At 38.3% G+C, this 26,914-nt stretch overlaps 1 protein-coding gene across 5 annotated transcripts in view; it reads right to left on the reverse strand.

Annotated features, from left to right (window-relative positions):
- Positions 1–26,914, reverse strand: part of SATB1 (SATB homeobox 1) — a 93,053-nt gene that overhangs the window by 42,449 nt on the left and 23,690 nt on the right. For 3 of the 5 annotated variants that reach the window (XM_040963439.1, XM_040963429.1, XM_040963447.1), the window contains 6 exons: positions 23,256–23,432; positions 22,380–22,506; positions 21,528–21,651; positions 4,255–4,366; positions 2,257–2,298; positions 1,653–2,107 (listed from right to left, as the gene is read on the reverse strand). In XM_040963439.1, the coding sequence (XP_040819373.1) occupies positions 1,653–2,107; positions 2,257–2,298; positions 4,255–4,366; positions 21,528–21,651; positions 22,380–22,506; positions 23,256–23,432 (1,037 nt within the window). Of the gene's footprint in view, positions 1–1,652; positions 2,108–2,256; positions 2,299–4,254; positions 4,367–21,527; positions 21,652–22,379; positions 22,507–23,255; positions 23,433–26,794; positions 26,796–26,914 lie in introns of all 5 variants that reach the window. The other 2 variants (XM_040963466.1, XM_040963456.1) reach the window with 2 other exon arrangements.

Genomic DNA, 26,914 nt, shown 5'->3' on the forward strand with positions numbered 1-26,914 from the left:
CAAGGTTTAAAACCAATCCCTTTTACAAGCCAGGACTCAGAAGAATGCTTGGTAGTGATTTTTTATTTTCCCCAAATGGACTGTCGTTATTTAAGGAGCTCTCCGTATCTAGTTATGCCAGATTTTCATTCTCAGAGAAATGAAGTCATTGCTGTTGATGTTAACTACAGAAATAACTATCTTCCTACAGAAACAAATACAGTATTAAAAATAAGGGGAAAGTTATTTTTTTTCCATGAAAAATCCTACAGATATTCATGTAATTTGTTTATGCACCAACCGCAGGCAGAACACATGGTCAACCCTTCAAAGTAATGGCTGTATCAACATAATCCAAAGCAAGAAAAACCGCAACACTGGTCAGTCAGGACTCTCTGGGCATTCTTCATCTAACACAGTACACCGTCCTGGATGCTGGGAAAAAGCACTAACTGCTCAGTTAAAGAAAATGCAGCTGGAATGCACTGTCATTTGGTCCACGTCACTGCCATCTTGGTAAGTGGGCTTGTAATTCGACAAGCACTGCTAGGCTGTGATGTATAGATTTATCTGTTTGCCTAGTACTGATAAATATTACTAGTCACTACAATCACAAAAATAAAGCGACTTCCAAAAAAGAAAGGATCTATAGGATTTCTATAGATTTTCCTTTCAACCCACTAATTTCATATTTTTAGGAATTATTCCCCAACTGAATACAGGTTTCATATTATAATTACTAGCCAATAATGAAGCATTTTTCAGCCAAAAAAAAAAATACAGAACTGGGCAAAACCATATGATCTTAACTTGAAACGTAACTTTCTTCAACCATTCTTGTAAAAACAAGTGACATACCAAAAAAAAAAAAAAAAAAAAAACAAACACTGAGTTAGAGGCTTTGACAGGTCCCCTAACTCCCAATCTAGTTAAGGCAAGCCAAAAATAAATCAGAGCTGGGATTCTCTTAGGTATGGACATTCTACCAACAAGGAATTATTACTAGATTATTTTTGTACCAGATTTTCACTCTTATAATCAACTAACAAACAAAACAGCCTAAATACGAGAGGGAAAGTATGGGTCAGGCCAAATAAATAAATAGAGAAAACAAAGAACAGTGTTAAGAAAGTTAAGATGACGATGCGATGTCATCCTAATTACAGTTAAGTGATCTTCTAGGGCTTTAGTATGCCTTGGTCAAAAAGAATATATAGCATTCTGCTCTGTGAAACAAGAAACAAACAAACAAAAAACCCTTCATTCACCGTTTAATACAATCAATCTTCTTAGGGCTCCAGGCTGATTATCTCATGACTTTTTACATATCAATCTCCCATTTTCCCCTGTCCCTCTCAACATCTTCACAGGAATTTACTCAAGAGGACAAAGATGTTTTTACTGCTAAGTTTATGATTTCTTTTTACGAAAGCACAGGGTAGAGTCAGTGTGAAATACGTTTTATATTTAATTTATCCTTTCAAGGCCCGTGCATAAGGATCGATCTGCACATCGCAGATAAAGACACAAGAGAGGGAAAGACGAAATCAAACGTCAGTGACGCCAGCAACAGGCAACATGATCACATGGTGAGAAAGACAAGACAGCATAAACTGGACTCACAAATAGAAATGAGAGGGAGCTGAAAATTTTATAATAATAAGGAAACTAACCTGAGTTCTGTTAAAAGCCACACGTGCAAATACTGCCTGGGAGATTCCTGCGCGTTTCAGTTCATCTCGTACCCACTGGTAGATCTCGGAAGACACCTCTGTGTTGGTTGAAACCTGTTGTTCTAAAGGCTTATTCATGGATCTACTGACAGGGGGAGGGTGGTTCAAGTATTGTTGGTTTAAGGACTGCTGGGCTAGGAGTCTATTCACTGCATACTGCTGGTTCAGCAGCTGAGCCATCACCAGCTGCTGGTTGACCAACTGAGGACTAATAGGTGTGGAAACGAGCCCAGGATGCAGGTTTGGAAGAGGGGTCCGGACAGAGGGTTGGCTGCCATGCGAAAGCTGCGCGGGGGACGGAGGCTGCTCGGCTGTGTTCCCTGGGACCGGCTGCTGGCCAAAGTTCACGTGGTTGGCACCTTGCTGGGATAGTTCAGAAAGACTATCCATTTCGACTAAATGGAGAAAAAGTAAAATCGTGTTCAGTGAACAATAGTGGACACCGATACGGATTCTTAATAATTTTGATTGATGAGAGGAGATAGTAGGCACAGAGCATACCAATGAACCAAGGAAACCAAAGCAATCTCAAGATGGAACTCACCAGGCTGCATGGGTGTTTTCCTCTTCTGAACAATTCCATGAACTTTAAAATTAGAAGAACACCTTCATCTCATTTTTTTTAAATGTTAGGGTTTAAGGCATTAAATCCATTATACACAAATTCTTTGCAGCTAGTTTTAGGGTCAACTATTATTCATTTTATATTTTACCCCAACAATACACTTGTTCACAGTATTTTCAAATAACTTCTAGAAAACAAACTTATGATAATAAAGAAAATTTACAAATATTTTCTATTTACTTTTCTATGGTAGGCAAAAACTATCAAAGATGACAGAAAACATCTCCAATGTTCAATTTTTACATAACAATGAACCAATGAACATAAAGCAATAAATAAAAATGGACATACAGTAACTAGTAGTAACAGTATACTGTGCTAAGTATACTGTATAACCATCATGGGCAGGAGGTATTTCTGCAAATACCATTAAGAAGACAGTAAAGGACTGTATGGCCAGTGTTGCTGAAATCCAATTTTTTTTTTTGTTTTTGTTTTTTTTCAGTTGCTAGCGTCAGAAGCCAAAGATAAATTTTGTGAGGAAAGAGTGGAGTCATGTAGCACACAGCAATACTATGATGATATTATAATGAATGCTTCTCCTCAGGTAGACTGGCTCAGAGTCCGCTTCTAAGTGCAGCAAGTGCTCTGCTGCTAGGAGGAGGAGCCTGGTTTGATGCTCTTCACCTGGAGTATGGAGTCAGCTGCAAACAGCCGTCCTTCCAAACTGCATTACCACACAACCCTTCTCATGCAGACTCTAGTTTGATCTGAGTCATCATTTCTCCTTTCATTAAATATGCAGGTTTTGTATTTACAGGAACTTACCATATTGCTATTGTCACTAACATATGTAAAATATAACTAAGAATTAGGGAAGAAACCTTCACTTTCTACCATGATATCAGCCCAAGTGGACCATTCACAGACAATTGTAGTTCAAGCCATTATTCCAAAAATGATACATGGCCTTCATTATAGTCGTAAGCTATAAAAGGCTAGCAATCTGTTTTGGTAGATGAATGGCTTTTCTTCAAATATTAAAAGCTAAAACATGTTCAGAATTTGGGTTCTCTTGGCTCTTAAAATTTTTTAGGAAAAGTTATTGCTATTGTTATTAAATAAATGTAATGGAGTTAACCAGAAACAGGCAAAGCAAGGCATAATGCTATGCATATTAAACATAGCATTCCTATGTTATTGTAAAATACATTATTTGGAGGTATAAGTATGTGAGAGAAAACATTAATGGAAATTAAAACATCAACCTTAATCACAGTGTTTGCTTTTACTAACAAACAGGAATAAAATGCCATATTGCAAAATGCTCATATCCAATATACATCTTTAAACTGTCATTTTACATAGCAGGTGATTTTAATGAGCATCCTATGGAACAAAAAATATTGACCTAAAATGATATGTTAATATGGAATGTTATTTTGGAGTTAGGAATTTAGAAATGATGCAATGATTTTTCCTGGTAAAGCATGCCCACCAAGAGTCTCTCTTTGATAGAGACCAGAGGTAAAAGCATCAAAATCACTTGATCCACTGCGCAAACTATAAATACAGTTTAATTTCCTTAAAAATTGTATGTAAAAATAGATTCTAATTCTCTCAAATGAAAACAGAAAGCTTAAAAGCATGATTTATCTCTGAGAGAAATCACAGCTAATATTAGTTATTCAAGGCTTGGTTAGGTCTTCACTGAGATGTTCAAAACTGACAGCTCCCCTCCTCACGCCTCGGTTTCCTGCATGTCTGACAACCAAGTCAGTTTGGCTGATTTAAACACAAACATTTATTGAATTTAATTATCTCATTATGCTCATACCCACTCCCCACCCCCAAAGAAACATTCTAAATTGATCTCTAATTGGGCAATCAAAAGACCTGGCTTTAGATGTGACTTTGATAAAACCCCAAATGACATGTAATGGTATGTAGCCACCAGTGCAATAGTTTTTTGCTTACCCATCATGTCTTTTGTCTTCTTGAAATGTTTGTACCACCTTCCAAATTCTTGACATTTTGCGGCTGAGACATTTGCATAGTAAGTACTGTTGACAATGGACGAGATCATGCTCTGCATGAAGGCCGGGCGGGGGCGGGGAGGAAGGGAGGACATTTGTAATACTTAGAAACACAAGCTGGAACACAGAATCATACATTGTATTTTCTTTAAATCCAACCATAGATTTTTGGAATCAAGTGAGTACTAACACATTTGTTTCACTCTTCAGCCTAAAGCTCTGACTACTCAAAACTCATTACACACACCATGAGTCACTGACTTAAGTCGAGAGCTAATAGTCCACTGAGACCAGGAAAAGCTATCAAGCCACAGATTTTGTGCTAAACATTTATCAAATCTCCATCAATGTCATCTATTCCTAGGCTGACAAACTTTCTCTAACTCCAATAAATCCAGACTTTTGAAGATGACTTTGATATATTTTAAAAACACCTACTACTTCCTGGTTTGGTGACTGAACTCTACAACCTTGCTGCCCAAAGTATGCACGGGGGATTAGTAACATGGGCATCACCTAGACACTGGACAGAAACAGTGGACACTGGGGCCAGTGCTGTGGCATAGCCAGCTAAGCCGCCTGTGGCACAAGCATGCCATCTGGCCATTGGTTCATGTCCCAGATGCCATACTTCCCATCCAGCTCCCTGTTAATGGCCTAGGGAAAGAGGCAGGACAGAGACTGACATGAAGCTCCTGGTCACTGCGGCCTTCTGGAAGGAAACCAGTACACAGAAGATGTCTCTGTCTCTCTCTCTCTCTAATGCTTTCAAACAAATAAATCTTTTAAAAGAAAACAAAGAGAATCTTAGGTCTGAGCCCAAACCTAGGTGTCTAGATTTTACCAAGATTCCATATGTACATGCAAGTTTAAGAAATATCATTGGCACTTTCCAATCTACCTGGACTTCAACAGAGGTGTGCAAAACCGTACGAAGGTTACACATCTCCGCATGTGAGAAGAAATAACTTATTCACACAGCAAGAAGAACATTCTAGAACCTTACTGTTGGCTTCTTCTACAGTAAAGCTTCAGTTCTGAATGTTAAACGGATCATACAAATTTTTAAACATAGACATTTCTTGCCTACTAAATATTTCCAGGATACCACAGAAAATAACACATTGTCACTTTTCTTTATTCTAGCCTTGAAAACACTGATGCGTTTAACATATAAAAATGAAAAATAAAATGATTTCAGTGTATTACTGGGAGAAAGTTTTTTTCAAAGTCATTTTCAACAGGAAATGTTTTATTCCCAATAAATTTTGGTCGTGGGTAATTTCAGTGGCATTATTTTTTGCTTTTTTTTTTAAATCATAATACCCATACTCTCTTATAGCTAAATATTTTCCTATAGAATCTTAGAAATAACCAGACATTATAACACCAATCCACCCATCATCATACATGTAAAAATAAGCAATCTTCCATTTCAGACCTCAGGTGCTCTTAGGGGAAAGAGTTTATAGAAGGCTGAATTTGTAGGGGAAATAATAAAACGTATGGAGACAGGAGTAATTTTACATCTTCTGATAGAGCTCTTTTTGGTTATCATGTACCCCTTTCTATAAACATACATCTGAGGGCTCGCTGAAGGAATTCGAATGGAGGATAGCTGGAACTGTATTATTTATAGGAAACACAGCTATCTTTCCTACAAGGTACTGTGGCGAGAACACTGACACTTTCATCTTTATACTCATTTTCACCTTTTATTTCCCTAAAAAGACATTCTTAATGTGTTCCTGACTCTGCCATTAATCCAATAGCTGGCAATTTCACTAAGAGCCTCCCCAGTCCACAGTGCAAAAAGACACTCAGCAAGGTTGCCAAAGCCAGAGTGAGATTACTTGATCCAGTTAACAATCTTTCAGCTCCAATCTCACTTACCATACTGTAATAATGGATCAATAAGGTAAGACACTAATAAAACTACTAAGATTGCTGATAGATAATGGTGATTCTGCAAATGGATGACAGTTGGTGTTCTCCCACTTTGGTCCAATTTAAAAAAAAAATTATTCATCTTTAGCTAGACTTTCTGACAGTTTCTTAAGTGTTAATATAAAAGCATATACCAGGGTACTTCAAAAAGCTTAAAGAGAAGAAAAATGCAAGTTAAGCTTATTGGTTCCCAAATATTTTGAAATTCACCTAATTTGTATATCTATTTCAATGTATTTAATATATATTAAAATATTTCACATTTTTCTTAATATGCACTTTTCCTTAAACTTTTTAAAGATCCACTGCATGAATTTCAATTTTTTTGGAACACAATGATTATTTTTAATTTAATGCTCCAAGGACCTTATGTAAGAATTGTTCACAGTACAGGTCCTCCTTCTTAGAGGACAAAACTTGAGCTTTTGTGACAAGTATTCACTTACTTCAGTCTGCCCACAGCTATATGAGCTATCATTTGCTTTTTATTCCACATGTGCTACAGGACTCACTGGGATAAAGGATACAAGGATGGTTAGACCACCTCTGCCTAAAGGAAGCTTGCTAACCTATCCACAGGATGGCTACCTGCACATATCATTGCAATACGTGTGCTTCCCAATGCCAGGAGCATGTGGGCTGGGGGACTCACAGTTTATGTGAACAAAACGTCTGAAATATTTTTATAAAACTGGAGCCCATATGTAATAGTGCTACATATAGTTCATTATAACCCTGCCCTAGCTTAACCCTAAATGGGTAGGCTCTCGCCCCCTGAGTTTTTTGAATATCTTCTACTCTGTCAACCATTATGTAGTTAGGAATCTCTGGTTAATGTAAACATTAGCCTAAACAAGACATAACTTAAAAGGCTATCCAACAGGTTACAACGCATGCCAAACTAACTTTCTGGGTTCCCTATCTTCCTGTGCTTTGGGAGATTGGGAAATATTCCCACAACTCAGGTAACCTGGGATCACCTGTATTTCTATTGGAATACTCAGTAGTATGCAAATGGCATTGCTCACACAGTCCTTTATGCACCTTCATGCTGCAGCTTCTACTGAAGGCTTGTGCATGGCAACTGGGCACACTAGTGTACAACAGTGAAGATGCATTCTTGAATCCCATAGTGCACAGAGCTTGGAAAGATCGCATTCTATGTTGTAATCAGAAATTTGAGAAAAACTCATGATGTTGGTACTACAAAAAGGACAAAGAGAAGATTTGCTCATTTTTTTAAGGTGATGTGTGTAGAAAGGGTAGACCAATTTCTATATTTTAAAAGAGAAAGGCTTGGGACCCAGCACGGTTGTCTAGTGTCTAAAGTCCTCGCCTTGCATTGGCTGGAATCCCTTATGGGCGCTGGTTATATCCCAGCTGCTCCCGCTTCCCATCCAGCTCCCTGCCTGTGGCCTGGGAAAGCCTTGAGGCCCTGCACCATGTGGGAGATCTGGAAGCTCCTGGCTTCGGATCAGCTCAGCTCTGGCTGTTGTGGCCACCTGGAGTGAACAAATGAAAAGAAGATTTTTCTGTCTCTCCTTCTCTGTAAATCTGCCTTTCCAAGAAAAAAAAAAATCTTCAAAAACAGAGAAAGACAGCCTTGTGATTCTCAGGCCAGTAAAAAAGCAGCACTACTTTATGTAGGTCTGGAGCTTGTGTTATTTTCCAGCCCGATGCCTGCCATATATAAACATACACTAAATGTTTATCTGAAGAATCAAAGCAGAAAGGGTCACTTTGTGACACATCAGTTGATAACAATTCACTATGCTATATGGCAAACACAACAGTATTTGCCTCACAGGGTTGTTTTGGGATTCTACTCATTTAAGCCTTTCTAAAAATTAATTCAATATATATCCATTGAACTCCTACTAAGCACTGGACAAGTCAGAAGGAAAATAATGACTTGAAGAGACACACTATCTATCCTTGGACAGACAATAATAATGGATGTGATGCAATTAGCACAGACCTGGAATCTATCAAATATAAACTTAAAGGATGTTAATTAGTATGACAACCCTCTGCCTCCTCTTCATGGGCTTTTCGCTGTATGATCACATTTCAGATCAGTCAACTATGCTTCAAATAAGAACAGCAAATAACATTTTCAAATGTTATACTTTAAGCCACAAATTTCCATAGGAAGAGTGCGCTAATTAAATTATTAAGTCACAAGTCGAGTCAAGGGATGGCAACAGAAACTATCAAGGGAAAATATTCCCGTTTGTTCTCATATTCCAAGGAAGTGGCATTTTCTGAAGCCGGCCCACGCGTGTGTCTGACACCAGGAAGGCAGGTACCACTCCTCTAATGCGGAGGCTAGGCGGCGAGCTCTTTCTCACCAGCAGTTGCCTATCCCTCATCTGCCATGCCTTTCCTAACTTCCTCAACACCCTGCAGACAGAGCCACCATAGCACCTGTCAAGCGTTCTCACCGGACTGGACTCTGCACAGCCCAGCGCACAGGGCAGGTGATGGATACAGCCGCACTGAAAATCACTGCAGGCCAGAACATATACCTCTTTTTTTCTTTAAAGGCGAAGGGTAATGGCAGTTTAATTGTCACATGAATCTTTAAAACCCATCACTTTTGGCTGTCATGATGACAGAAACCAGTTTCAAGAACCTGTGTTCAGTAATTTGCTAGAGTTCCCTTCCCAGGTTTTTCAAAATATATCCACACAGATGTCTGAGCTGCAGTGCTCTTGTTATTCCAGTTTTCTCTGTGTCTATTTATATGGGCTCTTCAAAGCACTTCAAAAAAAGACACAACTTGTATGGTGAGTTTCCTATTCAGCGGTCGGTCTGAACAAAAATCAATGTTCAGGGATAAAACAATCAAACTGACAAAACCCAAGTGGCTGAAATTCCAAGTTCAAATACTGTACAGCACACTCACCAATCAACAAGGCCATGGCTTTCCATGTTGGGAACTACAATGGGAAAGTAGGCAGAAATTGGCTGTGGATCTCCTAACCCCGCTGTGACACAATATTCTCATCCCAGGAGCCAAGTTGTAAGCGCTTCTAAGATCCATAAAGCAAGTATCTCGTCCCTGGGAGGAGCTTCAGTTCTCTCCGAGTCTGCTCAAGTTCCGATCTGAACCAACGCCATCTTCACAGAAACCCCAGTACTCTGGAGTGGTACCATCTGCCACAGGCTGAGCTTCCTTCTCAGCCAGATACATTATTTATAACCTTTCTAATTGCAAAAAGGTAAGGGTAGGGTTTTTTTTTTCCCTAAAGCCTGACTTAGATATAGTTAGAACATTCTGAATCTTTGCTCTAAAATCTGCCACGTCCCTAAATATGAAAAAAAACAAACAAAAAATACAAGGAATTGGTTGTTATATAATTTTTAAAATGTTATATTTTTTCAAACCCCCAATGCAATATCATATGCAGTGGAAATATACATTCATAACATATTTAGAAAATGAGAGTTTGGGTTTTTTAAGCTGGTCATCTCTAACCAATGAATACACAGGTTTTGGGAGGGGTGATACTATCTCAAAATGAATTCTTCCACTGGGAAAAGGCAGTGATCTGATTACTCTTAAAATTGCTTTGTTGTGCCTTTAACAACAACCAAAAAAAAAAAACCCACCCCAAAACAATGCTAATCAGGTTATTCAATCATTTAAACCAAAACTGTTCATGCTTTTCTGCCAAATCAACCAACCACAGCAAAATCTGTTATCTCTGATTGCTCAGCTTCCAGTCAAAAACCAGTTAACCCCCACTATACCAAAAGTTTTCCAAAATGCCCTCCGAGCTTTGCATGCTCACAGAGGATAAAGGGAAAGCCATGCCATCTTTGAAGGAGGACTGGAGTGCTGCACTCTATTTGCATAGTACAATATACTCCAGTAAACTAAACAGCCTGCACGAGAAGCCAGCAGCTCCCTGGCTTGCTTTTTGCGCATTACTTTTTATTTTTGATTGTTTTGAATAACAGAACTGTAGTACCATGGTCCAACTTGCTAAGGCCTTGCTGGCAGGGGAACTTCAAGCAGGAGCAGGTAGGAAGAGATCTACAAAATGGTGGCTCACCCATATTCAAAGCCTGAAGACTCCCTCAGCAGAGGGGGCAAGGGCTACAACATCTTATTTACACAATTATCTAAATACGATTAAACAGCTGATGGACAAATATTAAACTGGAAAATGTATAGTCATTTCAGCTTAATGTAATCCTCTTTCTGTAAACACCCAAGATGATTTTTTTTTTCAACCAGAACAGTCCTGACATCTCATAAGCCTAAGGGTGAATAGCAAGAGATTGTTTTTGATAGTTATAAATATTCAAAAGACATGCAGACCATCTGCTTTCATAATACAGGTAAAGCAAGACTGAAATGGTGACTGCTGTATAAAAATGATTCTTTTAACAAAGTCTTCCTCTCCTCGAAAACTATAAAGACAGATGTCAAAAACTGTTTACACAGAGCAATCAGGAGCGTGCAAAATGTAATATTCCTTTTACACACAGTGCTTGCTAAAGAGATTTTTTTTTTTCTTTTTCTTCCCATCTGTGTGTTGCAACACATTTCTACAAGTTAAAAACATTTTTTTTCAAACAGAGATCTCATGAATACCCAAAAACATGCTATCCGGTTTCTGAATGCTAATTAATTTCAACTAAGGAATCCGAATATCTTTTCCTGTAGGAAGGAATGTATGTTTTGAATTCGAACACCCTAAGGCAGCGAAGGGAATCATCTCGCACAGGTTTTAGTCTATAAGGCAAATGTCATGATTCTACCTGCTTGTGGTATGTTTGCATACCTGTGATGTCCATGTTTTAACCGAAAGTGTATTGCTGCTAATGTCACTGGCATAAAATCTAAAATAACTACTCTGAAACAAATGCCTGCACACACAAAATGTGAATTAAGAAAACGTTTAACTTCTCAGTTGCTGCAGCCTGACCTAGGAAGTCCCACCGTTAAGATCAAGCGCTCAAAGTAACCTCACCAGTTCCCTCCACATGGACTCTGCTAAACGGCACAGAGCGTTAAGTACTTATGAATAATTTTCAATAAAATAAGCATTTACTGAGCAATCTGTCAAAAGACTGGCTTTTTATCATTTTGTATCTTGATTTTTTTTGGGAAGTATATCACACACTTTGACCTCTCTCACCTCTATGCAAGACCTGTTTGCGTAAGACCTGACTTTTTCAGGCAGTTTTTCATAGGCGGCAAGGAAAGTCAAGTGTCAAAGTTTAACTTTGGATCAACTTCAGATTCAAATACAACTGAGTAAACCCCCACATTCAAATACAGTTTTAATAGAGATTCTCCATAAATGAAGCGTTCTTTTAATCCCCAAAGACATCAATTACTACATATGAGATATTGAAAGGCATCAAATGCTGCATTTGAGGTTGAAAATTAACAGGTAGGAAGGATGGGAATGGGCGTCAACTGATAAACGTGCATGGCAGGATTTCAAAGCGTAATACTCGGTTTGCTCCTGCTAGCTTATGTTCCCCAAGTCTTTCACTCTGGACTCTCGTTTTCTAAGCTATTCTCTTGAGAAATACAATTGCAGCATACTCCGAATCTCAATTTGTTGAGAACAGACTAATCACTTCTAAATTTTACTTAAACTCCAGCTGTCCTAGCTATGACTGGTCATCTTGATCAATTCCAGGGCCTGAAAAGGGGCACACCACTGAGACGGAAACTCAGTACAAAACCCAATGAAGGAATACAAAACCAAGTACAAAGAGACATTTCCAACTCTTCCAATTTTTCTGCTATATTTCCTAAATATGAAACGTGGGGGGAGAAGGGGAAGTCAAGAAAAAGTGTCTTCAAAGCACAGATTTTTACTTTTATTAAATATCCAATTCATAACTTCTAAAGCGACACGTTAGTTCTCTAAGGTAATCTTATCTAATGTCCTGATAGTGTTTTTTGACCAGGTTTCATCATTTGTAAATAGCTATCTAGATTTTTCTACATGTAAATCTCTTCTCACAAATTCAAACAAAAAATGTTAGTAGGAACTTGTTAACAACAGAGTATTTCAAATTAATGCATACAAAGGCTGTAACATAATACTCAAAGAGAATGCAACTATACGATTGATCCCCACCAACTTTTTCAACAGCTTTAGAGTCGATGAAATTAACTAATGGAGATTCAATTATGATATATACATATCATTCCTCTCCAGACACTCACTGTGTAGGCACTTATAGGTAAGTGACAGTCCTTAGCTACCTTGTTTATAAATATTATCATTAAAAATATGCTTAAATTAAACATGCCAATATAAACATTTGAGAAGTTGCTCATCCTATAAATCTGAATTACACGGCCTTCATTTGATTTTACAGCAATATGTCCAAAGAACATGTTAAGCACACTGTTCCAACTTAGACATCTGAGGAATGCTAACTCTCAGATGCCCTTGTGTAGTTACATCTCTCATTTCTACAGAATCTAAAATTTCTTGTATCTGCTTAGAAGTAGTAGAAGAAAAAAAATTTATGTGATGTTGTAGATGTCCAAAGAATAGCATTTTGAATAAATTTTATACCAGGGTAAAAACAAGAACTACGCAAGAACTACTGAAAATTCAATTTTCCTAAAACAAATACTAGAAGTAGGCTCTGCAACTCTGAACAGTAGCCACTTTTTCCCATTTTGCTACCTCTGTGTGAATGAACACTATCAGGTTTTAAGCAATGTTGCCTCAAATCAGGGGAGTGTGGCGTAGAAGAGAAGTGAGGTGTTGGTTCGTGGCTTTGTACAGTGGCACAGAAAGCCACAGAATCCACGTAGGCCATGGCCTGATGTACTCCACAGAGCGGCTGGCCCTCATCTTCAGGGTCTACATAAGCCTTAGCAAGCCCAGCAGAGGGTCCATGGACTACACTCAGATCTGTTCCAAGATTTCAGGGAAGTCCTGAGCTAACTCCTAGTCTTGATTTCTGTGATACTGCCACTGTTACCTTCTAACCAAGAATTCCAAGAATACTAGAAAACTGTACATAAAATAACGTCACCTCCAGACTGAGTTATAAGGAAAAACTCAGATGAATCTGTCTTCACCTCAATTAGCATCATGAAAATCCTTCACAGCCCAGGAAAATATCATCCTCTGGGAAGGAGCCCTTTAGAAGTTAGAGTGGAATGACAAGAATGTCCTTCCCAAAGAGCTCAATGCATCCCGGGATACACGTGATGGGCAGGTGGGGGCTGAGTACCCAAATCAAGTGCTCAAAGCCTGTTTTGGAAGAGCTGGACGGTGGCAAGCTGCACTTGCCACTCTCTGATTCAAGTGACTCAGGACCTTTATACACAGCAGATAGAAAATACCGCAGGTGATAGCTCTAGATGGAGCATCCGATGTCAACGTGGCTTTTGGAACAGAAACTGAGGAATAGGCACTATGTATGAGTGAGCTGAGCGAGCTTGGGATGCTGACAATATCAGGATCTTGGTCTATAAAATCATTCTGAATGTTCCCTCTTAATTTTTCTCTTAAATGAGAAACAAAATGGGAAAGCAGAACTGATAGTCAAAAAGTGTAGGTCTCAAATTTAATTGAATTGAGATAAAATATAATCAACAGCCAGGCTGAAATACATGTTTAATAGCAGAAAAAAAAATTTTTTACATGCATAGAAAGGCCATAAGTGGATAATTAAAACTGGCATTTAACTGTGACATAAAATGCAGTCTTTGCTATCAATTTTCAAATGGTGGGTCCCAGTTTACTGTTCTGTTTACAAATGTGAGTTTTTAACATGTATCCAAAAACATTATAAAATATGCAAAAGCACCAGAAAGTTTAGTTCTTATGGTTTTTTGGTAGGAAAAAAAAAACGGAATTTTCTCTTGGCTAGGGAAACCGAAAACCACAGCATTAAGTGTTAATAGAAAAGTATTAACACAGGGAAGATGCTAAAACAAGTATCCATAAAGCAATACTAGCAAAACTGCTGACCTGTGTTCATGAAATCAGCATGGTGTAAATTCAACAAAGTTGTCTCTGTGTATCAAATACTCCCGAGTTCCTTTTTCATTCTAGGATCTTTATGTGTGACGATGAACAAAATGTAATCACTTTGGGACAACAATTACAGTGTACCTGTCTAGTTATCACACGGAGAATTTGAAAGCAACATGGAAAACGGTGTCCACTACGGGTGCAGATCGGGGGGATGGATCTTTGGGTACTGGGAGCAGGAGGTGAAGATCAAGAAAAAGTTTCTATCCTGATGACAGTTGCATGAAGCATCTTTATGTCCCTTGACATTTGCTAGTCTAAGCAATCAGATTTGATTAAGTTGCCAATTGACTTATTTAAAGGAAAAGCCTTGAATTTCCCTCTACTTTAAAACAATATAACACAACTTTTAATGACTCTAGGAATGGTACTAAGACAATCCCATAACGGTGAGAATAATTTAAAACACAATCCTTTCATTCTTTCATAATTTTTTAGTTTCCACTAAAAATGAAGACTGCATTAAAACCTCCTATGCAGCAACACAATTTCTCAGATCACATGGCACACACTGGCCACACTTTAGAAAGCGACTGAAGTTATCGCATCCCATGCCAGATGCTTTTAAGTATTACTCATGTAATTTTCACAACACTAAGAAATCAGTACCAGTATCTTCCTACAGTACAGATGATGAAATTGAAGAAAAGTCAGGCAGTTCATGGCAGAGCTCATATTCCTGACTCACTTGAGGTCAGGAGCTTACTAATTACAATGTTGCTAACACCCAATGACACAGCAAGACACAGACAGTGGCAAATTGAAGTCACTGAACACACACAGCACTGCAAAGTCTCCTTAGAAAGTAAAAGCAAGTTCTGTCAAATGTTAACACAACTCAGGAGTTTCAACACAGGAAAAATTCCCATTAACACTCATTTCCAGTTAACTCTGTATTTCTTACCTACCTAGGAATAAATACTGATTTTCTGGTGAGATGTGACAAGCTTGGCACTGTCAGAGATAACCTGTAATGAAGTACCATGTCTTGTTATCCATATAAGAATGTGATCTCAAATGGTACTTGGAATTAAAGCTTTAATCTCTTCTTAACTTCCAATGTATCATCTGGTTTGCATCTTTAACCCCTCTGGGTAAACTAATTCACATTATCATTTCTACAGTAAAATGTTACAACGCAAAAGAATCAATATTTTTTTAAGAAAAAGATGGCGACTGATGAGGAAAAAAGAATGAGGGAAGGGCAAAATAAAGACTTCAAGTTAGCCACCTTCTCCACAAAGCAGAATCCTGCAAGCTTATCAACTGTCCATGATGGAACCCAGCACCCCATAATACCACATATTAGAACACAATACAATCTTATATTTCTATAGCGCCTTTCATGCAAGCATCCCAGGGTGCTTTACAATCATTATGAGTTAAAATTAAAACTGAAGCACATACAATTCCTAATAGAATCATTCTAAAAATGCTAAACAGAACAAATAACTTTTAAGTCTAGATTTAACAGTCCCAACAGCCAGAGCGTTCCGTACTTGAATTGACAATGAGCTGCAGAACCAAGGCTGGGGCTCTCCCCTGTTATGCTAAAGGCTCTCGTGTCTTTCATACTCAGAGCATGTTATAATCAAGCAGTTTCCAATGAAAGAAGGAAAAACTGGATGTATGTATCCATTTTGAATTATTCTGGATTTAGGATTCTTATTTTGGGGTTGTTGTTTATGGGTTATAGGGCCCGTGTCTGGCATGAAATAAAACAAATTTTTTAAAAAAGCAGAGTCTAACTTGAAATTCAAGTGGTAACTGAGAAAAAAATCTCAAACACTTTAAAACCAGCTCTGCTTTAGCAATAAATAAATAAATAAATAAATAAAAATTAGTTTGATTAGGATTATTTGATTGAGTTTCTTTACAAAACTGGAAATCGGCATTTAATAGGCTTTCTTTCAGATCATGTCCACTCCTAAATCTTGGGAATGTTTACTATTCCATGCATCTGACAAAAAAAAAAAAAAGAGAGAGAGAAAGAAAGAAAGAAAAAGGAAAAGGAATGGCTCTCACAATTTGGTAATTCTCATTGAGTTAATGATTTTGAGGTCAAAGGAAACCTGTTCAGATCTAAAACAAGGCAAAGGCTAAAATCTATTAAGTGAAAATGGGCACTTATACATTGCTAAGTACTCTTTAAATTGGCATGGTTTAAACTCTTATGTTTTATTATTGTGAAAATATGGTAGCTATAAAATATTTGAGTTCAATCCATTTTAAGTTAGATGCATTATTAAGTTTGGCTTTTTTTGATTAATATATCTGAAAGGTTACAGAGAGCTCATATCCAACTACTGTAAAATCCTTATGTATCTAAATCAGCTAAAAATGAGCTTGATATATTAGATTCCAAAAGGAAAACTTGCAATTTGGAGGACACTTCTATTGTAGATTAGATATATCATAATATTGACACAGAACAGACTAAGTTTCAACAGGAACAAAAATGATGTCATAATTGGTTAAAAAAGAGGCAGAGAAATTATCTGGTGTAGGTTTTATAATTCACATTAACTACTTGTAGAAAAGTTTGGCTTGCCATTTTCTTTATAGATCTGTCATTAACACAACTGCTGAAAATCATCACATCATCCAGTTTGTACAAAGTACTTCACTGTCTGACAAAGCAGATATTCATTACCTTGGATTTCCAAGGTCAGTAGGGTAAGAATCCTTCATCGAAATTTTCCTTAAAATATATCATGTTTAGGCACGAGATGTGTTAGCTTCATGTTGGAAAGTGGCACATACAAAATCCTCCAAGCACATTTCAAATGATAAACTTCTATTTTTAAATGGAGCTCCCAGTTACACTCCTGTCCATCACATCAGGCCAGTCTGATGACCAAGGTCTCTACTTTCAAGTAGACCTAAGATATCCAACTGCCTGCTAATTCTAATAAAAGTACCTAACATTACCTTAGGGCCTAAAACAAAGGACTATTAGCTCAATTATATCTACTGATCTTGAGGGTGCAGAAAAGAAATGACTGCACAGAGCCACCTATTCAAATCTTCTGAAAGTTCCCAAATGCCAGATTATCCCAGAAGTCGGTCCCAGTGGTGTAAATCACACCCTCTTGTTCTAAATTAGAGCCATGCAACGAAGACACTTTAAAAACAAGTCAACATATAAACAACACAAGACACAGAATTAAAATACATGTTAGATGTAGGAAAACACAAAGATAATTGGAAATCTACAAGTACTTAAGAGGAATATACATTAAATTAATCTGAGAAAATATTCTTGTTAAGCTTCTTTTATCTCAGATTGCAACCGAGAACAGCACGTGGTACAACTCCCATGACAGGAAAGGCTTCCTTCCCCGTCAGCGGCTACACTTCCACTGGCACTCATCTAAAAATTCTGTGCCTCAGGCTCCTAATTTGAAAATAAACATCTACTGCTTATGGTGACTGAACTACCCTTCTTCATACAGCAAAAGCTCTAAATGAAAGCTAACTATTATTTTTTTTCAACCATTAAGAGGTACTACACAGAAACTGGCCTACCTGGCACCTAACAGCCTGTCAATTCAACGAGTAAATACATGAGCATGTGAATCAATTTAATATTATATTCTTCCACATAAAATATAGAAACATTGATTTATTAAAAATCTCAAGATGTCATTTTACTTTTGATAGTCCAGTGTCAATGATACAACATACTGAAAAACTTAACCTGAGCGTTAAATACTAAAGTGAATACTTCACCTCAGCAAACATCTACAGAAATGACTGTGAAGGTTCAGAATCAGCCTGGTTTTCCAAGGCTAGGCTGCAGCAGCGCAGGGCTTATCTCTTTCGCCAATAATAACTTCAACAAATGTTAGAGTCTCAGATGTTTCAGGCAAATAAAAATTAAGAAATTATCTATGTCCAAATGAAATATACAAGCTTAAGTTTACTACATATGTATTTTTGCTACGTTAAAATAAAAATGATTCTCACTTTATGTAGAACTTGGCTTGGAGATACCTTTTCCCCAGGTGAGAAACGAGATAGAAAACAAAAAATATGACAGGTGTGATGCGTGCACATGTGCATACGTCCATGGCTGTGGTGGTGGAGCAAAGGTAAAAACACACACAGCACATGGAAATCACCCCAGGATCACCAGGACAACACTTGCCCTTTTAAGAAGATGAATGTATCCATGAAGCAGAAGGCATATATTTATCCAGTGTTTATACTCAACTTCTGGAATAAACACTTGACCCAACAGTGGAGAAGACACTGGTTATATCGCCTGCATCTCACCTCTAAGCATCTGCCTCGAATACCTGGTTCAAGTACCAATTCCATTTCCTTCTACGCAGACCCAGGAGACAGTGAGGATGGCTCCAATGGAATGCCTGCACCCAGAGCAGACCTGAGCTACCACCCTGGCTCCTGGCTCCGAGGCAACAGCAGCTGCACACTTGCAGGCAGTTAGGGAGTTCAGGTATGAGATCTACCTGAATCTTTACCTTTCAAATAAATGGGGAAGTGAGGGAAATAAAATGTTTTAAAGCTTCAGGGAAAACTAGCGTAAAAATCCAGTATTTTACTGTACATCAAAATCTTCACCCTTTTAATTTCCAATTTATTTCCCAAATCCTCAACCTCAAACATCTCAAGCCTGTAGACCTTCTTGTACCCAGGCCTGGTTTTATTCTTTCCTTTTTGGTTGCAGTTTAGAATGCAATACCCAACTTACCTAACCACATCCACCGAAAAAAACAAAAGCCAACAACAAAACACTAAACCTCAGATCTAGTATGACCTTAGTAGAACATAGAACATTTTGCAAAAACAAACAAAATACTTGGCCAAGTTTATGACAAGAACGCAGTTACACAAATAAAGATAGGAGCTGTAAATTAAATCACAGGGCCACCTATGGAAATTTCTGCAGCTGAAGAACACTTGGCAAATAACAAGTAAAACATTATTGCCCCCAGATTTTAGCTTTCAGTTTTAAACCAAAACTTACTTTAAAATTGTCACTGGGCAACAACCGAGGCTTAGTCCCTCAGAACTTTTGGATCAGTCATTAACCTTGAATTTAATCTCTAAGACACGGGTTCCTTTTCTGTCAAAGGAGGAAACTGGGAAGAATCCCTTCTAAAAGCCAAGTCTAAGCGTACATTTGATTAGTGTTAGACAACCCTAGGAGTAGGCATTATCAAACATCTCTGGCAAATTCCTGGTGGCTTCCCGTTTCTTGCTAATCTCTAAGCTACACAGAGATGTGCTTGCCCGCAGGATAGACAAGGACAGGGGCCACACCTGAAACTTGAATATATTATAAAGCACCAAAAACCCTTCATGTACAGAAAAATGTGTCTATCAAACTGCAGGCTAAAGTTCTTACAGAAACAAAGGAAAACTTCACCGGAAAAGGAAAGCTTTCACAGAGCATGCATTGTGGACAAAGGCCTAACTTAGGGAGAGTATATCTCTTCGTTTTAATAACTTTAACGAGAAAAAAATAAAGGGAAAAGTAATTTATAATCAAAGCATTTTGAGTTCAGTATCAGACTTATGGATTCATGCTAGAGAAATGATGGCATAGCCAAATATAAAACGTAGAGAACCAGTTAAATTTTTCAAAATATCAAAACTAAATTGATTTTCAAATATTTGCTACCACTGCTAGGCTATCCAAAAAATTTTTGCAGAAGTATTTTTTAAAAATAGAGATTATAACTGAAGGTGATATTATAGTCCATCATTAGCTAGCAACTACAGTGGGATATCCAGTCAAACCAGACCTTACTATAGAAATTCTTCAATGTATGACTACAAAACCAAGTCCTGCATTTCATTCCTTCATTCTATTTAATCTTTTAACAGTCTGTATTCAATTCATTTTCTATGACAACTTTAAGATTATTTCAAACCTTCAAATGCTACTGATCAAATGATATATGATCTGGAATTGTGTACAAATATAAAAGCCCAGCACAAGGATCACCCTGCTTTATGATGTCATCCTATTCACTGCACTGGTTAATTATTTTAAATAACTTTTATCCAAAGATTATGCACTTATATCATCTCAATTCCAAGGATGAGAGGTAAGAGAGATTAGCTGAAGGTATAACTGAATTGACAAAAAGTTTGCTCTGTACTATAAAACGTGGGCCACTCAGAAAACAGTAGAACTAACACTTTAAGAATCTCTCGACTGCACACAGGCATACAACAGAGTTCTACAGTTCAAGTTCAAACAACCAGCAGACTAACAACCAGACTTAACATTGTAAACATGCAATAAAAGAAAACCTGAAAAGCTTAGCGAAAATCTAGTTAGAGCAGCACTTAAATGATACTGTGCCATGAACAACCCTAACATGGGGCTGGTACTGAGACAGTGTTACAACACATTCATGTAGTGACCACAGGGGCAGCCCAGTAACAGCAGGTTCACAACATTCCTTTTCCTTTCTTATTTGAAATCAACTAGGTACTACCCAAAAATGACATTTTGTATTAAATCTCTGGAGAAAGACAGTCTCTAGAGTTTTAGTTGTCCTCTTTCGGTGTTCATTGTAAAAGTTTAAATGCAGTAATAATGAATCTATCTTTCATTTCAGTGGTTTAAACAAGCATCTCTCAGAAGAGAAAGAAAGATCTTAGGAACAAAAAAAAAAACCAGCAGCAAAGTAATCCCACAAAACTGGTTACAAAATCCTAACCACTGTTCAGCTGTCAGGTATGCAGGAAAGATTTCTGTTCTTACTTTTATAGTTATTTTTACTGAATGTTTTCTTTTTGATTTTTCAGTCTGAGCAAAGCATCCAAGAACTATACTGTTCTCTTACTCAGGGAACAGGCTGAAGTTTCGTGCATTAACTCTAACACTGCCACTGCCACTCAACAGAGCTCTGTGGACGCTGGGTCCCCAGACACTTTGCCCAACAGGGCACACAGGAGATGCAACAGCGTGCTCAGAGCATGCTGAAGGCCAATCTAAAAAGCAAGCACAACAGCCCTCTGCTAGTCTGTTTTTCCTGTAAATAGTCATTCGTTCTTTTCCCCAAGGGAGAAAAAGTGCAAAGGCTCAGTTCAGAATGAATCAGGCATATTTGAAAAGGTCACCAGTGGTCAAGCCACTCTGCATTTTGCAGATTCTTGCTTCAGATACCAGTTGCTTTGAAGCCCAATCAGATCTCAGAAAGGGGCTGCCCAGGATGTCTTCGTATTTCTTACATGCTATGCTAAGTACCTGTGAAAGGGGACACTCCTTGGCCAACGAACTCTGATTCATATCTTTCAGTAAGTCCTTCAGAGCATTCCTTACTGTGGTGTGCGACCATTGTTCAGGAGGCAAGTCTTCTAGTTTGGGGCAACTATTTGAGACATAGATTAGAAAGGGGATTATTACAAGATTGCATCCCGCTGCAGAACATTCCTTTAAGACAGACAGATTTCATTTTGCGCATCAAACAGATGCATCTGGAGATTGCTCTCGGTCTCCTGATTGTTCCGATTAGTTAATTACTTTATACAACACATCTGCTGTATCGATGCATGAATTATACATCAGCTGCCTGTGGTGGCTATTTTTCCATGTTACTTCTACCTTCCTGCTCTGATGCGCTCGGGAAGACAATTTAAGGTGTACTGCTTTCTCATGAGCCACCGTGAAAAACATTAACTTATTAACTGATTTCCTCTCATTACTCTGTTCATATGAACGAAGATGGTAAAAAATATATGTATATATAACCAAATAAGATTGCAGTAATAGCAAGAAAGGCATCTTTCACAAATGTACACAGATGGCACTGTTCACGATATGCAAAAATATTTTTTTCTTAAGTAAACTTTATGTAAAATGCCTTCTTTCAGAGCATCACATAATCAACTAAACGTAACATCTTCTGATGACCTGCGCAAAGCCACAGAATTGAGGAGGGGGGGTGGAGCTGCTTTTGAATTATACACTGAAGTCAGGGAAAAAAGCAGAAGGGATAGGGTAGCAAAATCGATTCGGGTTAATTGTTCTGAAGAAACACTGAAGGTTTCAAAACACAAGCTAAGCAGCGTGCTCCCTGGCCCTGCTATCTTGACTCACCTGTGTAACTGAATTTTCAACGTGACCACATGATACACATCTTGGAGCATGTCTGCCACCGTAGCATCAGGGGCGTCTGTCACATAAGACAGTGGAACCGGATTCCACTTTCCAACCTGGATGAGCCCTAGCACAGATAAACGGAATATGTGACTAAGTCCTTCACCCCTCCGATAATACACCTAGGAGATTTTTCCTCCTTACCCCCTCCACAAACAATATTGTTATTTCTGTTTGAATGATTCCCTTCCCTCTAAAAGGCAGGTCAATGAAAATATTCGCAGCTTAGCTTTCCAAATTGTGAAATTATGTAAATGACTGTAGGGTTGTTTATTATTTTGGAAATAAAACCCCATCAATAAAATCTCTGCATAAGGCCACATTTTCCTAACTTACAGGAAGTTCTAATAAGACATAGCTGAACCAGTTCTAAATGGCTTTACGATTTAGATAAGATTCTCTACTGCAGTGGGAATCAGCATTGAAAAATACTTTACAGCCCATAAAACCATCAGAAACAGAATAAAAGAAACAGAACTAGATATTCAGTCATAAATGCAAATTGACTCTCAACAGTCCATCTGCTCAAATACGCTCCTCACTTCCTTGTGGGTCCTCAGTGGAGCAGATTATTAAGGTCAATAAGCATACTAATGATTCAGCTGAAGTAATTTAAAAAAAAAATCTACCTCGACATTCCACATGAGCAAAATGTGTGTTAACTAAACCAAACTGAATTAAGTCAATTTTTTAAAGCCACAGTCTATAAGGAACCAATGTAACACAGTTCTTTGAACAGAAATAGTCAGTGCTTTCTCCACGAGGTAAACAAAGGATGCCAAGCAATTTTTCCAACCCCACACACGCCTTATTTACCTTTGGCCTGGGCAGCAGAGCTATGAGAGTAACCTAGAGACAGCAATGCCATTTCTATCAGCTGGTTGAAAAGCATGTCCTTTCTCACCAACACAAATTCCGCATGCTCCTCCTTGCAATCATATTCAATGGCGTTTTCATAATGTTCCACTACACAGAAAACTGGAAGCATGGTTCCTATCGAGGGACGGGAAAAAGACAGAAAACCAACAATCTTCAGAAACACAGGCGTGGGGGAGGGAAAACTCAATCACGAAAATAAATCCATACATCAGTGAGAGAATGGAGGACTGCTTCCGCGGCAGACTGAGTCCAGAAACACAGGTGTGCACACACACACCACACACACAAATACATCTTCTTTTGTTTTCTAAAGTTTTTAGAGAAATACACAGAATGTGAACTTGGTCCTAAGGTAATCTGGGCTCTTGTTGCATTCTGAATGGTGCATCTTGCGAAAGCAATGAAGGTAGAGTTAGCTTTTCGATCAGCTCAGAATGCTGACCATCAGCACGTGTCCTCTGCTCTGCCGTGAGGAGAACACAGCCCTGGAACGGAACACTGCAGCTGTCTTCAGAAAGCCCACCTTCCAGCCGCCCACAGGCTTCTGGTAATAATGAACTCCCTGTTTGTGTCCAAACAAATGATCTTTAACTGCAAAACCATGATTTTTCTCCCTGTTTGAGACATTTATCCTAACTGGTTCCATAAAAGAAACACAAAACCGAAGCTACATAATACACACCATTTCAATATGTGCATAATAAATAACATTTCTTTTTATGACTACTCATTTAATCAACCTGATTAAAAAGATAACACGGTAACCGCAAGTCTTTAGAATAAACAATCTTTGTTACGGTAAATATGATAAAAAAGAGAGAGAGAGCAAGCGAACAGGAAAGTGACCTCACCAAGATAACCTGGGATAACAGAACCTACACACATTTCACACAGTCTCTTTCCTTTAACCCAATACAAAAACCCACAAGTCTGACGACCAAGAAGCACAGGACCCACTACTATCAGAGAGAAGCTGCTTCTAGAAACTGAATGAAATGTTGCGATTCTCTAGGTGTTTATATACTATACTGCCAGACTTCCAATGACAACAGAGAAGGGTTAAAAGCAAATGCATCTGAACTCTGCCATGGCAAAATGCCAAGAGGGTATCATCTTCAGCATAAATGATGACAAGGGTTACTTTAACAGGGCACCGAGGATCCCCAATTAGTCCTACATCATTATTGCCTCTGGATGCTCCTTTCTCCGGACTTACTGAATTCTACCAAGTGCCGAAGATGCCTGGTGCAATCGTAACCATGACTAAAATTTAGGATTTCCTACTGACACCAGAGAGGCCCTTTAAAAAGTCTCTATTTGCTTGTTGCTGCTGAACAAAAGCTGGCAGGAAAAGAGCTACATTTTCTACATGTGCGTCTTCACCAAAGCTTTAGCGAACTGTTCACAGGGGATCCTAGCCCTGACAAATAAACCCCTTCAGGTTTACTTGGAGAAGCGCATAAACTCATTCGGAAGCACCAATAGGCGAGGCATGAAAAGCAAGCTGCTGAGCTTGCCAATATTCTTGTCATTCATTCAGCTGTTTTATACCAGAGAGAAGCCGTCAGGGATCTGAGGAGGACTTGGGGAGACCACAGCAAAAATAGCAATATGCAAACTGGTGATTTCTTCCTTGGCTTGAAGGTATTTTGGCAAAATCTCCTAAACAAACAAAAATATTCAGCCCCTTTTTTCTTAGGCGTGCTTTCTCATCTCAGCCACAATTTTTATCTAGCACCTGTCAAACAGAAACTATGCACATGGAAAAAAAAAAAGATGAAAAAAAAATCCACCAAAAGGCTTCAGTAATTTGTTGTCTGGAGTAAACAGAGATCCTTCTCCATTTAAACCACATTTTTAAAATGACATTATGAATGCAATGTTATTAAAAAAAAAAAAGAAAAACGGAAGTGAAATTACTATGCTTTGGTTTCTCCTCCTGTCCTCAGGTCTTCAAAGAGTTGTGTTAGTACAACAAAAACATGCGTTTTCCCTCCTAGAGGATGAAACATGTGCAGTGCTTGATGCCACTTCTCACACCTGCAAACTGCTCCGCAGACCCACCGCATGCTGTAGGCTTTCTAAATGACCAGAAAACACTGCATTCACACTTCAGACTTCAGGGAGCCAATTCTGAGGTGTTCCAGGTAGAAGAACCGTGGTTATAAACAAAGTAGCAGCAGGCTCACCCACATACAAATCTAGCTGCTGAATCTGGTAGCGAACTGTCTTGGTGATCCTCCTATTAATGGGGAGTAATGCTGCAGAGCAGCCTTCTCTGAACCGATTCTTCCTGTAGTGTTTGCAAGACTTCCAACTGCAGCAACTTCAGAACCTCCCTGCATCCAAAGGGGAGAGCACTGGTCACTGCTCAAGGCTAAAAATACCACATGATTTAAACCTGAAGGCAGTCTGAGAAGCTTTTGCTGAAGGTTTATGAGCCTGTGTAAACAGCACGTCTGCTGTAAGGAGCAGTGAAGTCTGTAGAATCCTTGTCTAAAACTGTCCTGGCATTAAAGTTTGCTGTGCAAATATCACATAATACCAGAGACAGCTGAAATCTCCTATTTAGGAATTTATGGAACTTATATGTTTGCAGGCGTCAGAAAGTCTTTTTTATACAGCCCCACTGCTTCACAGTACAATATTAATGCACTCTGTTTGAAAAGCTGTAATAAATTATATTTTTAATGCTCTTACCCTGGCTTTCTTAAGATGCATACATTCTTGGCAAACAATCAATAAATAGGGTAATCACAAGTAGAGGCCAAAGAATTTGCTGAAGTGCTGTTTTTCCATTTTTAATAGATAAAGATCTAACAATACGGACTGCTGTGTCTGTTCATTTCAGGATCAATATATTCTTTGTTTTCGCCAAACCAAGGAAAAAATAAATGATTGTATGATAAATGCTATGCATCAAACACAATGAAATTCCTCTGCCTTCTAACTTTACCTACTTAATATTCTTGGTTGCTAAAAGAAGGCATTTTTATACTTTGCCTAGTAAATATACGGAAAATCTGATTCTTGGGCATCCTATTCAGACATAAAATAAAGACACTTGTGACGCACATACATTATACCAGCACAGGCACAGCGTTGCAGTAACAGCAGAGTCAGACACAGCCCGAGCTGCTGAACTTGAGCACTTCAACACCAGTAGAAAAGAGTCAACACTATTACATATCCTCCTCTTACACACCTACCCGACTGTGTCCTTATCAAAAATAAACTCATGTTAGCAACAATTAAAATCGAGGAGTCAGGTTTTTCACTACTCAATAACATGCTTGCTTTTAATAAATCACAAAAAATGATAGCATAAAACTTTCACATTGTTTTACCTAAGATTTCTATGCTCTCTGAAACTGCCTAACCAACTGACAATCTTATGAAAACGCTAGGGTGGCTGTCCAACCAGCTAAATCTCCTCTTCTTGATCAGAGTCAGTGAAGCAACAGCCACCTACACACCCTCGGCTACAATGGCCTTCCGGAATGTCCCTCGTGCAAACTAAGACCACAGTAAGCCAACTCAGTCTTGACCACCTAAATGTCCCATGATTCCATAGCCAGGTAAGATAATCCACCCAA

The sequence above is a fragment of the Ochotona curzoniae genome, unplaced genomic scaffold (assembly GCF_017591425.1).
Source record: "Ochotona curzoniae isolate NIBS_2020 unplaced genomic scaffold, NIBS_Ocur_1.0 contig_1302, whole genome shotgun sequence".
Lineage (NCBI taxonomy): Eukaryota > Metazoa > Chordata > Mammalia > Lagomorpha > Ochotonidae > Ochotona > Ochotona curzoniae.